General features: G+C 43.9%; 1 protein-coding gene across 2 annotated transcripts in view; it reads right to left on the minus strand.

The window, feature by feature from the left end:
* ctnnd2a (catenin (cadherin-associated protein), delta 2a) overlaps positions 1–15,657 on the minus strand; it is a 243,303-nt gene that overhangs the window by 95,381 nt on the left and 132,265 nt on the right. For both annotated transcript variants that reach the window (XM_056433619.1, XM_056433618.1), the window contains exon 12: positions 13,402–13,702. In XM_056433619.1, coding sequence (XP_056289594.1) covers positions 13,402–13,702 — 301 coding nt within the window. The remainder of the gene's footprint in view (positions 1–13,401; positions 13,703–15,657) is intronic.

Here is a 15,657-nt window from a genome sequence, read left to right on the forward strand (position 1 = left end):
ACTAAATAGGTATTTGCATGTGTGCGCCTGTACCCGTGTATTTGTGTGAAAAGGTGTGATGGATGTTAATCGAAGAAATAGTCTTTGGCTTTAATTACGATAAAAAACAATAATGCAATGATTGAATCAAAAGAATATGACAGGCAAATTAACGGCTGCACACATCAGTGTGCACACACACACACACACACACACACACACACAATGAGGACATGTCCTTCAACCACTGAAACAGTGAAGACAGCAATTAATTGCATGCGTTCTATTCTGATTTCTCTCTGGCTGACAGCCAAATATCCTGTAATTGTTAGCCTTTACCTTTGAGTATGTTTGAATCTTGTGCCACTTGTTTCCATTTACCTACATGCCTAAATGTTAATGTCTGTACATGTGTGTTGTCTCTCTCAAACCCCTAATTCCCATGCATCTGTCTGTCTCTCTTAGGTCCATCCTTCAATCTCATATTTAGGATGAAGCTTACTGTAGCAGAGAAGAAGGCAGACACGCAGGGTATCTATCATCCCAAGGTCAAACACACACACACACACACACACACGCACACACACACACAATCAGATAGGCCACCCCAGAAAAGGAAAATAACTACAATGGGCAATTTACCCAGAACAGGCAGGGATGATGGCCAGGGCAGACACACACACACACACACAAACACACACACACACACAGCTGTGCCTCAGGGCCAAGGTTCTGGCAATGCATCATTACCCTCCCTTGGAGGTGATTCCATATCCCAGCATGCATTTCTCATGTGGAGAGGAAATTACCCCTGGGCCGTGCTGAGAGCCAATAGAGTATGTCCTCTCTCCTCTATCTGTCTCTCCTGCTTCCTTCTTTCCTCTTTCTTCAAATCCCTCGCTCCCTCGGTGACTGTGTCTCACACCCTCACTGTCCCCCCTCGCCTGCTCTCTCCCCCCCTGAGTCTTCCAGTTACTAACCCATTGTTTCATCTTTCTTTATCTGCCTCTCATTGCCACTTCATTTGTTTCCCTCCTTCTCTTTTTCTGTTTCATGATGTTGAACAAAGATTAATAACAAAGGACAAAAAGGACTGACTGGCACCCTCCATTTATGTGCCCTTCCCTCACTTTGGCTTTTAGTCAAGCACTTAATCTTGATGAGGTTAAACATTAGAGTTCCCCATCTATGACCCTTAATTACCTCCCCAAATGCAGAAAACATGAACTTTTAAGTTATCTTCCTGAGTGTATCTTTCATTACCTTTTGATTTACTAAAGATCCATATACAAGCAACATTAATAAAAATATACTCATACTTTTTAAGAAAACAAGACATATTTCAACAGGAAGCTGCTACATGATGAAAACTACAGATACAAACAATTTTATGAGAACAAAAGATGATCCATTCCCACAGCAATGTGTAATCCTCTGGTTTGTTAAAGTATTTGCAATGTACCTGTAAAAGGACAAATAAGCCACCTGTGTCACTATAGTGTAGTTATAACACATACAAATGTTAAACTCTTGACAAAACTGAAGTTATTTTACTCGGCTCTGATCACCTCAGAGATCAATTATCTGGTGATGTGGTTTCTGTAGATAGCATTGCTCTGGCATCCAACGCAAACGTATATAATCTCGGCGTTATCTTTGATCGGGACTTGTCCTTTAACTCCCACGTGAAGCAAATCTCAAGGACTGCATTGTTTCACCTACGTAACTTGAAAAAAATCTGGCACATCTTGTCTCAAAAAGGATGCAGAAAAACTGGTTAATGCGTTTGTTACTTCTAGACTAGATTCCTGCAACTCCTTATTATCAGGCTGCTCTAATAACACTCTTAATTAAGTCCCTCCAGTTAATCCAGAATAATGCAGCTCATGAATTCTCAAAAACTAAGAAGAGATCACATGACTCCTGTTTTTGCTGCTCTGCACTGGATCTCTGTAAAATCAAGAATCACATTTAAAATGTGTCTCCTCTTCTACACTTAATTGTGATGCTCCATCATATCTTAAAGGAGCTTAGTACCATATTGCCCCACTAGAGCTGCGCTCAGTACGGGGTGCCCATTCAGTGTCAAAAAGTAAGAATGGGAGCCAAGAGCCTTTGATTCAAACTCCTCTTTTGTAGACCAACTTCCACCTTCAGTCGGGAGGCAGACACAGTTGACTAGATTTTGGGATCGATCGGGTCAAAGGTCAAGGTCAAAGGTCATGAACAGGTCAAAATGTTCTTGAATCGCATGAAATTTGGTGGGATGATTGGTTATTATCCGGGACCATTTGATTAGATTTTGGGATCAATCGGGTCAAAGGTCAAGGTCAAGGTCATGGAAAGGTCAAACTCTTTTTTACCATAGCACGATACATTTTTGTCCAATTGGCATGCAACTAATGCCAAAATGTTCATAATTCAATGCCCAATCTTGTGATATGCGAAGGTATGCGCTCTACCGAGTGCCCATTCTAGTTATCAGTGTACCAATCTGTTATAATGTATATGTATGTAATATATGTGCTCCCAGTGTACCATTCAGTCAGTAGATGAAGTATGGTTAAGCGGGGTTGTTCTCAAGTGTGTGCTAAAGGAGAGGCGTGGGAAGGAGAAAAGATATACTGTAATTCTGCTGGTGTGACATTTCCCCATAATCCCTCCCAAATGCCGCCAGTGTCATGAGACTGAGCGGCAGGGAGGTGGTGGGAGGAGGGGATGGAAACCATCTAGCCCCGTACTTTTGAGTGTGAAGCAGCTGAGAAAAAATCCTATAGCAACCTATTTTCCGACCCTATAGATAAGCGTGCGCACTAAATAGGTATTTGCATGTGTGCGCCTGTACCCGTGTATTTGTGTGAAAAGGTGTGATGGATGTTAATCGAAGAAATAGTCTTTGGCTTTAATTACGATAAAAAACAATAATGCAATGATTGAATCAAAAGAATATGACAGGCAAATTAACGGCTGCACACATCAGTGTGCACACACACACACACACACACACACACAATGAGGACATGTCCTTCAACCACTGAAACAGTGAAGACAGCAATTAATTGCATGCGTTCTATTCTGATTTCTCTCTGGCTGACAGCCAAATATCCTGTAATTGTTAGCCTTTACCTTTGAGTATGTTTGAATCTTGTGCCACTTGTTTCCATTTACCTACATGCCTAAATGTTAATGTCTGTACATGTGTGTTGTCTCTCTCAAACCCCTAATTCCCATGCATCTGTCTGTCTCTCTTAGGTCCATCCTTCAATCTCATATTTAGGATGAAGCTTACTGTAGCAGAGAAGAAGGCAGACACGCAGGGTATCTATCATCCCAAGGTCAAACACACACACACACACACACACACGCACACACACACACAATCAGATAGGCCACCCCAGAAAAGGAAAATAACTACAATGGGCAATTTACCCAGAACAGGCAGGGATGATGGCCAGGGCAGACACACACACACACACACAAACACACACACACACACAGCTGTGCCTCAGGGCCAAGGTTCTGGCAATGCATCATTACCTCCCTTGAGGTGATTCCATATCCCAGCATGCATTTCTCATGTGGAGAGGAAATTACCCCTGGGCCGTGCTGAGAGCCAATAGAGTATGTCCTCTCTCCTCTATCTGTCTCTCCTGCTTCCTTCTTTCCTCTTTCTTCAAATCCTCGCTCCCTCGGTGACTGTGTCTCACACCCTCACTGTCCCCCTCGCCTGCTCTCTCCCTGAGTCTTCCAGTTACTAACCCATTGTTTCATCTTTCTTTATCTGCCTCTCATTGCCACTTCATTTGTTTCCTCCTTCTCTTTTCTGTTTCATGATGTTGAACAAAGATTAATAACAAAGGACAAAAAGGACTGACTGGCACCTCCATTTATGTGCCCTTCCTCACTTTGGCTTTTAGTCAAGCACTTAATCTTGATGAGGTTAAACATTAGAGTTCCCCATCTATGACCCTTAATTACCTCCCAAATGCAGAAAACATGAACTTTTAAGTTATCTTCCTGAGTGTATCTTTCATTACCTTTTGATTTACTAAAGATCCATATACAAGCAACATTAATAAAAATATACTCATACTTTTTAAGAAAACAAGACATATTTCAACAGGAAGCTGCTACATGATGAAAACTACAGATACAAACAATTTTATGAGAACAAAAGATGATCCATTCCCACAGCAATGTGTAATCCTCTGGTTTGTTAAAGTATTTGCAATGTACCTGTAAAAGGACAAATAAGCCACCTGTGTCACTATAGTGTAGTTATAACACATACAAATGTTAAACTCTTGACAAAACTGAAGTTATTTTACTCGGCTCTGATCACCTCAGAGATCAATTATCTGGTGATGTGGTTTCTGTAGATAGCATTGCCCTGGCATCCAACGCAAACGTATATAATCTCGGCGTTATCTTTGATCGGGACTCAGTGCGGTTACATGATGGTATAATTCGAATCTTGCTTTAGTCGGACTATGCTATCTTTTGGGGGATCAGCTGTTATCCCAATATACATGGCAGTGAGTAATTCGAATCATTGGCCGAAAGCATGTCATATCCGATACGATAGGTGGCGCTGTTTTCATTACAACTCGTGGTGATACAGCCATTTCCGCTTGACCTCTTCACCACCACCAACAACAACATCAACATTTCGAGAAAGAACCATGAACTTTAGTATGTTCAACTCCTTCAATACATTAAGCATAAATTCTGTCTGCTCTTCGTCCAGAAATGTGTGGTGGCTCTTGTGTTCTCCATAGCGTTGTTTGCAGCGCCGCCCATAACGCTGCACGACGCGCTGCGCGTGGGCACCAAGTCCTGAGGGGGCTCCACAAAATAGGCAACTAATAAAATCCTCATAGTTATAATAATTATAATGCCGATATTATTTCAGTCTAAAAATATTAGGTGCCTTTTAGGCATGTATCACAAAACAGGCAGAACAAGAGAGATGTTTAATCTCCACCCCCCCGTCAACGCTTCTCGCATCGCTCTGCCGTGATGCGCGCCGACACATCCGCGCACACAGACCCGATCTCAGGGGGCATCATGAGGAGTTATGCTTAGGGCACCAACATGGTTAGCAGCGGGACTGGTTATTTGTTGCAACCTGGCCGGCAGAAACTATTTATCGTCTCTTTCGACTTCCGGGTCACGACATGGGAGGGAGGGCGGGCGGCGGGATCTCGAGCATGCGCAAAGACGCAAAGTCCAGTTCCGAATCGAATTCAGAGTTACATGCCGCGAGTCGAATTATCAACTGGATCGGACCGAGCTATCCAGGGGTGTTAATCGGACCGAAGTCGGACCGCACATAGTCCGACTAAGGTGTTTACATGAAACGGATAATTCGATTTCAGTCCGACTAAGCCAATAATTCGATTGCATGTAAACGCACTGAGTAGTAGTGATTGTAGCTCTCCATGGTGCTGACACATCACAACCAAATGGAGCTTTGAGTCTCTGTTCTTGGTGCTGAAGCATTCTCTCTCCTCACAAGCGTCAGGATAAATGTACACATGGCTGCATTTCAACACTATTTCACTTTTATTCTTACCATGGCATCTTTTCATTACTTTACTTACATTAATATATACTATGAATCAGAATATACCAAAAATAAACCAAAATGAGCCATGGCCAAATTAAGCAATCTAAATGGTTTTATTTATTGAGTACACTTAATGGGCCGCACACTAATTAACGTATCTCATGGTTATTAGCATGCTTGCTGTGGAAAACCACAGACATGAATGAAATGTTGCTAAAACATCAAACTGGGCAGCTCATTAAATATGTACAGTAAATGCAGCCATCTGAAACATAGTTTCATGGTACTTATAAAGCACTTCTTTGTCATAGAACAAGCTACAAACCATCTTCTAACTGTTGTCTGATTTCAAGTCACTGCATATGCTGTGCCACTACGAGCAGTGTTATATGTTGACAGATAGTGGTGAAACATCCGTGGAGGGAGCAGTCCAGAGAAGAAGCACAACATGAATACATGATGAGGGTAGTGAGTGTGACACAGCTAAACAAACGGTTAAGTACTGCCCATCACTGAATGAGGACAACACGATTACATTCAGAAGGTTGGACCTGTTTAACTGACACAGCTGTAAACACAGCAGAGCAGAGAACTCCTCCACGGAAAGCCAAAGAAACATAATCTGTCTCCAGTTTACACAATAGAAATCCCCAGGTGCATCGTACGGTAAACTGTTTTACTGTTGATGTGAGTGTGCCTTACTTTCACTTAAGTGAGTGAGGGATTTCCTGTCTGAATATAATCCCATGGTCAAGAGCTACCGCACAGGCACACACCCACCCACACACAGACACACACACACACACAGGCTGCCAGTGCCTCAATTTCCATCTAAAGTAGGTCGCCCATCTGTAGAGTCATACATAAACCATATGTATCCAACACACAGAGCAATGCACCTGTGCAAACAGACAACGGTTTACAAGAGGGGAATACCAACCGCTACGCTTCTCTCTCACACACATGTGCATATAAATAAACAAAAACGCAATTGTCCAACTGATAACGAGAGTAATCAACGAATCTTAAGCACATCAATTGACACGTCATTGTCCTCTGGACTGTGTGACACCTGGGAATGCAATGCATCAGCCCTATGCTGTCACAGATTAATGCAGGCACATACATGTGTGTGGTAATAACCACACACACACACACACACACACACAGCGTCTCCACCGCCCCGCCTTTGACATTGCCTTGGACGCACAAACACACACACTCATCCCAGACACAGACTCACACATACACACACTCCTACAAACAGTCACCAGTGACAATTGCAGACTGTCCATACATAGAGTGGTGTTTGGGCTGTGAGTCAACAGAACAGCCAATAAATAGCGAGCTGTGACAATGACATGTCACACCAGATGCCATCTTATCAAGGTACTGTAAATAGCAACCTCCTGTCAGCGGCTCTTGCATCTAACACATAATGGGGGCACGGGGTGCACGTCTTTCTTCAAACATCAGTAACACTACAACCACTATCGGTGGGAGAAAACATGTTGGACTTGGGGAGATGAGTAAATGAGGCGAGTTTGATTCATGTTATCTCAAAGTAGTGTGTCCATGTTTCAGGTAATTGAGTGTTTGGTGAGAGAAGACAAGCGGTCCTCATTTCTGCAACGCTGAATTCTCCTCACTGACTGTAAATACCCGTTCACGATGTGTTTCACTTTCTAACTGGCTTCCTAACCTCCTATTGTGTGCTTTGTAATAATAACCAGTGGCCTCTCCTCCCAGAGCCAATGTTCATCTCTCTCTCCACTCCCGTCCTATTCAAACACTTAGAAGGCCTCTGCATCGATCCCTCAAGGTCTCCCATATTCCCGAAACACATGTCTCTCTGAGCTGTTCCTCCATCACTTAACATGATCCCAATCCCCTTTCATTTGTTCTTTTTTCCCCCCCTCATTATTGTTTTTTGCTTTCGCTTCTCATTCTCACCCTCCCTACTTCTATTGCTTCCATGTGCTCAACATGTTCTTCTTAGTTTTGCTCTCTACATTGTTTTTTAGGATTCAATTTAAGAAGTAAACTCAGTGTGGGTGAGAATTTCCTTTTTGCAAAGTGAGCCTAAAGGGAAACACACGAACAAGACAATGTGTAACACCTATGTACATTACGCTCTGCCTTTCTCCACACTCATGTCCATTTGTTCCTCTACATATTCACCTTTCTCCATCTTAGTGTTCAACTACCTTAATTTGTTTCATACTCACCCTCTTCTCTCCATATGCCTCCTTTCTCCCCTCCTTCCATCCTATTCTGCTGTGTTCACCTACCTTCCTTTGGCTTCATCTTCACAACTCCCTCTGCCCTCCCCTTATCTATCTTATCTCCCACTTTTCACTCCCATCCATTAGAAGTTATTGAGTTTTTCCTTTGTTGTCGCTTTCGTCACCTCTGCTCAATCATGCTCTGTATTCTGCAACTGTAATGGCCCCTAACCATGTTACTAGCTGGCAAGCATACACACACACACACACACACACACACACACACACACACGTTGGCCATAGAGCGTTTCACTGAAATACATACAATCTTCTCACAGACACACTGCGCACTTACATTAAACACACACAGACATGGCCTCTGTCCTCATTCAGAGTGTTCTTTGTACATAATTGATGGTAACTCATTCACTTCATGTAAGCTCAGCTAAGTCCAATTATAGCAAGATGAATAATGAGTAGGAGGTGCAAAATGTAACAGATTCAAATTCAATGATATTTAAAGTTGAGGATTATATTTGCTTATAGATATCCACTCATATCTAATTACATCTACTATATATATACACACTATATTAATGTCACCAACGGAATACCACTCTGCTCACACGTACCTTTAAACCAGTAACGTGAGCCGTCGAGTGCAAAACTGTGGTAAGGTGAGAAGAGCTATTGTATTGGTATTTACCTTTCTGGTCAAATAAAAGAATAAAAACATTGCAGTATCCATAAGAGGGAGCGGAGCACAAAGGAACACATATTGGAACCATGTATAAAATGGGTTGGGGACTGGGTTTTAATATGTTCATTGTCTAAAATAAATGGTACATGATTCTGCATCACGTGAAGCTTGAATCAGGATCCACAGTGTATGCAGAGCCTCCGTTTTTAAAGTTACCACAGTAATGAAAAACATCTAAACTTAAACTTGCTGTGGCTCTATAGTGTCTCTATTTAAAAAAATGTTTACTCATCTGTGTGTGTGTGTTTACTCTCCACCCAATAAAAATATCTGATAACATGTTGTGTTGATGTATTTTCCGAACTTCAATCGTTTCTCCATTCATGATAAATAATATATGTGTATCAGGTGGGTGTGATGTGATTGTTAACCATACAAACCCAGAGGGATATTACATCAATATTAGACTGTTACCGAGACTGCTGTTATCCATATTTTAATGAACCAGAAACAATTATAAAGGTTGATACAACTGCATAGAAGTTATATGCAATGCAAAAACAGTCTCCCGCTGAGACTAAACTGGAGCTATTTAAATGTCTTCAAGCAGATCAGACAGTAAAGGTAGCAACGATTTAAAAGCTCTCATCCTGAATGTAGAGCAATACTCCTCAGGAGTATTAATAATAAATGTGCATCAACATTCAAAGTGCTCTGCTGTGCCTTACTTTGAATTCAAGAGTTTCTGTGTATGCAAACATCACAGTGCAAGAAACAAACAACAACAGTGCAAACAACAAAGGCTTCACAAACTTGTTGTGAATATGATGGAATACTTTTTGTCACTATTAAGGGGTGGAGGGGGGATTAAAAATAAATTGTGTTTGTGTAAAAAAAGAAGACTAGTCAATGCGATTACATTAATAATCTACCATCACGCCCTAATTATCAGATCCTTCATACAACTTCACAAGACTGAAGGATCTTCAGGATTATATGTTCATCTGACTGTGCACATGTCATTCAGTAACTCTCTTTCTTTGCTGTAGTTTATTCTGTCTTTCATCTCTTTCACTCTCTCTCTCTCTTACTCACTCTCTCTCTCTGAATGATAGCTGCTGCTGAGACTTGATTCACGCACATCTCACTCCCTCTCGCTCTGTAATTAACAGAATTATGTATCAAGAGTCCTGTGATATATATATATATATTAAGAAAGTGTGGAAAGTGCGCTTTGCTTAATTGCTGAGAGGAGAGGATGGAAGTGATCACAGCCCACACAGACTCAAGTTTCAAGTTTCAAGTTTCAAGTTTTTATTGTCACATCCCCTTTTATACAAGTATAATCGGTTCGTGAAATTCTTATGTGCAAAACACCCGACAGCAGTAGCAGACTAAAAAAAGAATAAGAATGAGAATAAACTATACAATATCCACACAAAAAAAGAAGAAAGTATTAACAATATATATATAAAACAATGTAAGAGAATATACATCATGGCAATATATATATATAAAACAATGTAATAAAATATAAACTTTTTTTGAGACTATATATATATATATGTATATACATACAATATATATATACAATATATATATATATAAACAATGTAATAAAATATACACCATGGCCATAGATATTCACAGAATATGTTCTGGTGTGTAGTGTTAATGAGGGTCTCAGTCCTTGTTCAGCAGCCTGATGGCCTGACTGAAGAAGCTGTCTGTTTGTGCGGCACTTGATACTGCGGTATCGCCTGCCTGACGGTAGAAGGGTGAACAGTTTGTGGCCGGGGTGGTTATTGTCTTTCATCATCCGTTTGGCCCTGGCCACGCACCGCTTGGTGTATATGTCCAGGATGGAGGGAAGCTCACCTCCAACGATGTACTGTGCCGACCGCACCACCCTCTGTAGTGCCCTACGCCCAGGGCGGTGCAGTTCCCGTACCAGACGGTGATGCAACCTGTCAGAACACCTCGATGGTACTGGTGTAGAATGTTCTGAGGATGCGGGGCCATGTTGAATTTCCTCAGTCGCCTAAGGAAATACAGGCGTTGTTGGGCCCTTTTCACCACGTGAGTGGTGTGCGTGGTCCATGTGAGGTCCTCGGAGATGTGCACGAGGAACTTGAAGCTGCTGACCTCTCTACTGCAACTCCGTCTATGGAGATGGGGTGTGCTCTCTCTCCGCATCCTGTAGTCCACGATCAGCTCCTTGGTCTTCTTGACGTTGAGGACGAGGCTGTTCTCCTGGCACCACTGTACCAGTGATCCAACCTCCTCCCTATAGGCTGTCTCGTCGTCGTCGGTGATCAGCCCCAACACTGTTGTGTCGTCAGCAAACTTGATGATGACGTTGGAGCTGTGCAGTCGTGGGTGTACAGGGAGTAGAGGAGAGGGCTCAACACGCATCCCTGAGGGGCTCCCGTGTTGAGGGTCAGCGGCTCTGAGGTGGTACCGCCCATCCTCACCACCTGGCGGCGGCCCGACAGGAAGTCCAGTATCCAGCTGCACATGGTAGAGTGCAGGCCTAGACCTCTGAGCTTGGTGTCGAGCTTGGCGGGAACAATAGTGTTGAACGCTGAGCTGTAGTCCACAACCAGCATTCGACACAACAGTTCCTCCTCCAGGTGGGAAAGGGCGGTGAAGTGCCATGGCAATGCGTCGTCGGTGGATCTGTTTTGACGATATGCAAATTGCCATGGGTCCAGCGTGGCAGGCAACATGGAACAAATGAAGTCCTTGACCAACCTCTCAAGCATTTACTGACAATCGAGGTGAGGGCTACGGGTCTCCAGTCATTCAGGCAGGTTACCTTGGGGTGTTTGGGGACAGGCACAATGGTGGACATCTTGAAGCTCTCAGGAACAACAGCCTGGGACAGGGAGAGGTTGAAGATGTCTGCGAAGACTCCTGCCAACTGGTCTGCACATGCTCTGAGGGCGCCCGGGATGTGGTCGGGACCTGCCGCCTTCCGGATGTCCACCCGCTTGAAGGCTCTGCGCACGCCAGCCTCTGAGATGATCAGCAGGCTGGTCTCCTCGGCGGCGCTGCCTTCGCGGGCTGCCGCTCACGCCGAACCGAGCAAAGAATGTATTTAGCTCGCCTGGGAGGGAGGTAGAGGAGTTCTCTTCACCGCTGGTTTTCCCTCTGAAGTCCGTGATTGTCTGTAGCCCTTCCACACACCTCTCACGTCATGGCTCTTGAGCTTTTCCTCCACCTTGTTCCTGAACTCCCGCTTGGCAGAGCCGATGGTCTTACGGAGGTCGAGCGGCTCTTTTGTATTCCGCCATATTCCCGAGTCAAAGGCGGTGTTACGCGTGCGGAGTGCAGCGAACATCGCCATTTATCCACGGTTTCTGGTTGGGATAACCGAACCGACTTGGTAGGAACAACGTCATCTATGCATTTCTTGATGAACCCGGTGACTGAGGACGCGTATCACTGACGTTGTTGTCCGACGCGACCCTGAACACATCCCAGTCAGCACGCTCAAAACAGTCCTGTAGCATAGACTCCGATTGGTCCGACCAGCGTTGCACTTCCTTCACAGCGATTGGTTGCTGCTTAAGCCTCTGCCTGTAGGCGGGAGTAGTTGGATGGAGCGGTGGTCCGATTTGCCGAACGGTGGGCGGAGGAGGGCTTTGTATCCATCCCGGAAGGGAGTGTAGCAGTGGTCGAATCCGCTCCCCTCGTGTTGCTTTTATGTGTTGGTAGAACTTGAGAACTCTCTTCAGGTTCGCTTTGTTGGAGTCCCCCGCCACACTGAAAGCTGCCTCGGGTGTGCCGACTCCTGCTCGCTGATCGCCCCGTAGAGTTCCTTCAGCGCTATGTCCGTGTTAGCTTGAGGCGGAATGTACACAGCAGTTACGGTGACTGCTGTAAACTCCCGCGGTAGCCAGAATGGTCGACACATGAGCATTAGGTACTCCAGGTCCGGGGAACAGAACGACTTGAGAGTATGTACATGACTTTGGTTGCACCAAGATCTGTTTATCATGAGACATACCCGCCCTCCACGATCTTTACCAGAGAGAGTCAAGACTCTTTTACACACAGCGTGAAACCGAGGGAGGCGAAATTGAGCTTCTAAAGCAACTGGTGTGTGACACTCTATTTCATTAAGTAGTTTTTTTTCCCCATTGCAAAAAGGGCTGATACAAAATTAAAAACGTTTTAACGCAATGTGACATTATCCGCCAGCACACTGAGTGGAGCTATACAATCTAAAGCAAGTGCATGTTCCAGGCCAATTCCTTTGTAATGTAAATGTGGTAATTCTGCTGTTTACTTAAATTGAGGTGAACAATAATTATGAACTTTTGAGAGTTATATCTGTATCTGATAAACTTTCTAACCAGCCTTTCTGGATTGTATTTCATTGTAACACCAGTACCTAAGTAAGCAACAAGGACCCATCCACGCAGCCCCCGACATCATTTAAACGCAGTGCTGTTTTCAGCCTTGAAAGAAACTGGTGGCGTGTGGAGTTGGGTGAGTACTGGAGTATCTCTAGCAGTTATATCCACCACACAAGTTATTCCTATGTATACTGTATATTTATATACAGCTATCAATATTAGTGAGCAATGACTGTAGTATACCCCTTATGTACCTGTTGGAGCAGGACAACTGTATTATCATCAAATACTGGAATATTGATGTGTGTATATATGACAGTAAGTGTGTGTGTGTGTGTGTGTGTGTGTGTGTGTGTGAATAGTCCCAACAGACAAACATTTGGTATGTAAAGGTTAGGATTAATGAGAGGCTTCAGGGAATACATGTAAGTGCACATACTGTGTTCCAGTGAACCCCATGAAACACACACACAGAAACCCACACACACACACACACACACACACACACACACACACACACACACACACACCCACACACACACACACACACACCTTTCATCCTACCTGGGGTCTTTCTGAATCGAGTCGATGGAAGGTGAGCGCTGCAGGCTGCCTTCAGGCGGCAGGGCTGGTCCAGACTTGCTGTAGGGGGATTCCACCACTGAGGGGCAGTACTGCAGGGTGCGATAGGTGTCCGCCACATAGGGGTCCGAGCCGTACACCTCTCCTCCACCAACGCTTGAGGTGTAGCCTGGTCCCACTGTGGCGTAGTTGTTGGTCCCGCCACGGTTGTAGTTCCCTGTTCCTGTGCTGTGACTTCCTGTGCGCTGCAAAGGGGCGGAGTCGACACCAGGGGAGGAGGGAGCTATGGTGGGAAAGTAGGGACAGAGGACATAACTTAGGACCTGGTCATGGGCACGCTGGGTAAAGTCTGCAGGGCAGAGGAGGGTACAGGATGAGTACCGGGTAGGACGAGAGGAAAAGACAAAAAGAAGAGGAGAGGAGATGAGATGAACAGGTTGTTGGTAAAAGACAAGCAGGTCTCCATATGGATGGAAAATATTGGCCACATGCCCAGGATTAACAACAAGGACCAATGTTCAACAGAGGGAAGGATTGAGAGAAAAAGACAAACAGACAAATATTTTGTCGGCAAGAGTTTGACAAAATTTAAATGACTGCTGAAATCATATAATACTGTACGACAAAAACTAGCTGAACATATAAATATAAACTTTAAATAAAAATATGCTAACAAGCTTTTAAGTGTTTTTCTGCATATTATTTTAGAAGCCGTACCATTTTCTTTTTTTACAAATCATCTAAGTTCAATACAATTGTTGATGCTAGATCATTTGAGAGAAACTACTCCAATGTGAGGTGCCTTAGTCTCATAACAAATAACCCTGTTAAATAACAGTTTGTACTAAGGGGTTTGTAAACAATGATGGTTTTTCACTCTATTGACTCATTAGCCTGCCATTCCCATGCAGTGAAAATGGGAACTTTGCTCATAAGTCTATTTGCAGGGAGCTAGAGGACAATTGCAAAAACTTTATCGCTCACTTTGAGACATCTGCCTGGTGAGCAATAAGGACACAAAAATACATAAAATTAAAAATAAAAGTAAAAAACAAAGCCATCTCTCTTAAGTGTGAGATTGTATTTGAATGGGGATTTGCTTTGGGGACGTAAGCAGCCTGCAGGGGCACTGTATCTGTCACCTTCCCTCCCTGTCGCGTCAGAGCGGTGGATCGGGATATATCAAAATGTTAATGTGTGTCTGGGGGCCTCGTTTCTCTGGCAGTAAAAACAATGAAACGGACGGCGTCATCTGTTATTAGAACCACGGTGTATGTGAACAGAACACACACATGTACGCATATGCAGAAACACCATCAATGTGTTCTTCAGAGAGTGTGTGATAAATCACAGAGCCTTAAAATCAATATGCGGCCCTATGAGCCTCCTCTTACAGAGTGAGTTAGCCTTTAAAATGGTGTCTGGGTGGGCAAGTGCACACAAAAATATACTCAACATAAAAACACACACATTCGCATGTTATTTAAGTCACCGCACGCACACATAACAAAAGGATGGTTGTTTGAATGTGAGCATCCAAGGTTGCTCTTAACAGTGTCTTGAGCGGTGGCATTTGACCTTCATAACCCTCTTACACGCATCTGATGTGTCCAACCTATTCGGTGCAACAATCATCTTTCAAAGCTCCTATTTAAATTCTTCTCACAGAGTCTGGTAAACTCCCTTGGTCGACCCACCAGGGGCACAAGGAACCTTTTTGATGATGTAACGGCATTAGCATATTTGATTTTCCTCACTCTGAAATGTGGTTCCAAAATGTTTTTCTTTGCCATACAGATAGGGGAAACATTTAACTTCCACACTCTGCCCTTAAAATGCCCACGAGGCTAAAGGCTGTGTGAGCGCTTCTATTGATGCCCATAAAGATTGAAAGAATTGAGCAGAGAAACAATAAGAGATGCTGGGACAAGAGAGAAACAGTTGAGAGATGAGGGATGAAGCTGCAGCCAAACCAGAGGAAAGAGGGATGGAACAAGAGGCATACAGTGGTGTAGAACAGAGGGTATGGAAGGCTAATGAAGCACAGTTGCTCCAATCAGCAGCCAATCGCACTCTCTTCTGTACTCTTTGAATGATGTCTGTGGTGTGTCTGTCCTTTAGAACATCTAATTAGCAGCCGGGGCTTTGGGCTAACCACCAGTCTGTGTGCGCTCACTGAGACACTTGGCACCCAAATAGGATGAACCCCAGAGCCAAAGGGAGGGGGGGGGGGGGGGC

The sequence above is a fragment of the Pseudoliparis swirei genome, chromosome 16 (assembly GCF_029220125.1).
Source record: "Pseudoliparis swirei isolate HS2019 ecotype Mariana Trench chromosome 16, NWPU_hadal_v1, whole genome shotgun sequence".
NCBI classification, from domain to species: Eukaryota; Metazoa; Chordata; class Actinopteri; order Perciformes; family Liparidae; genus Pseudoliparis; species Pseudoliparis swirei.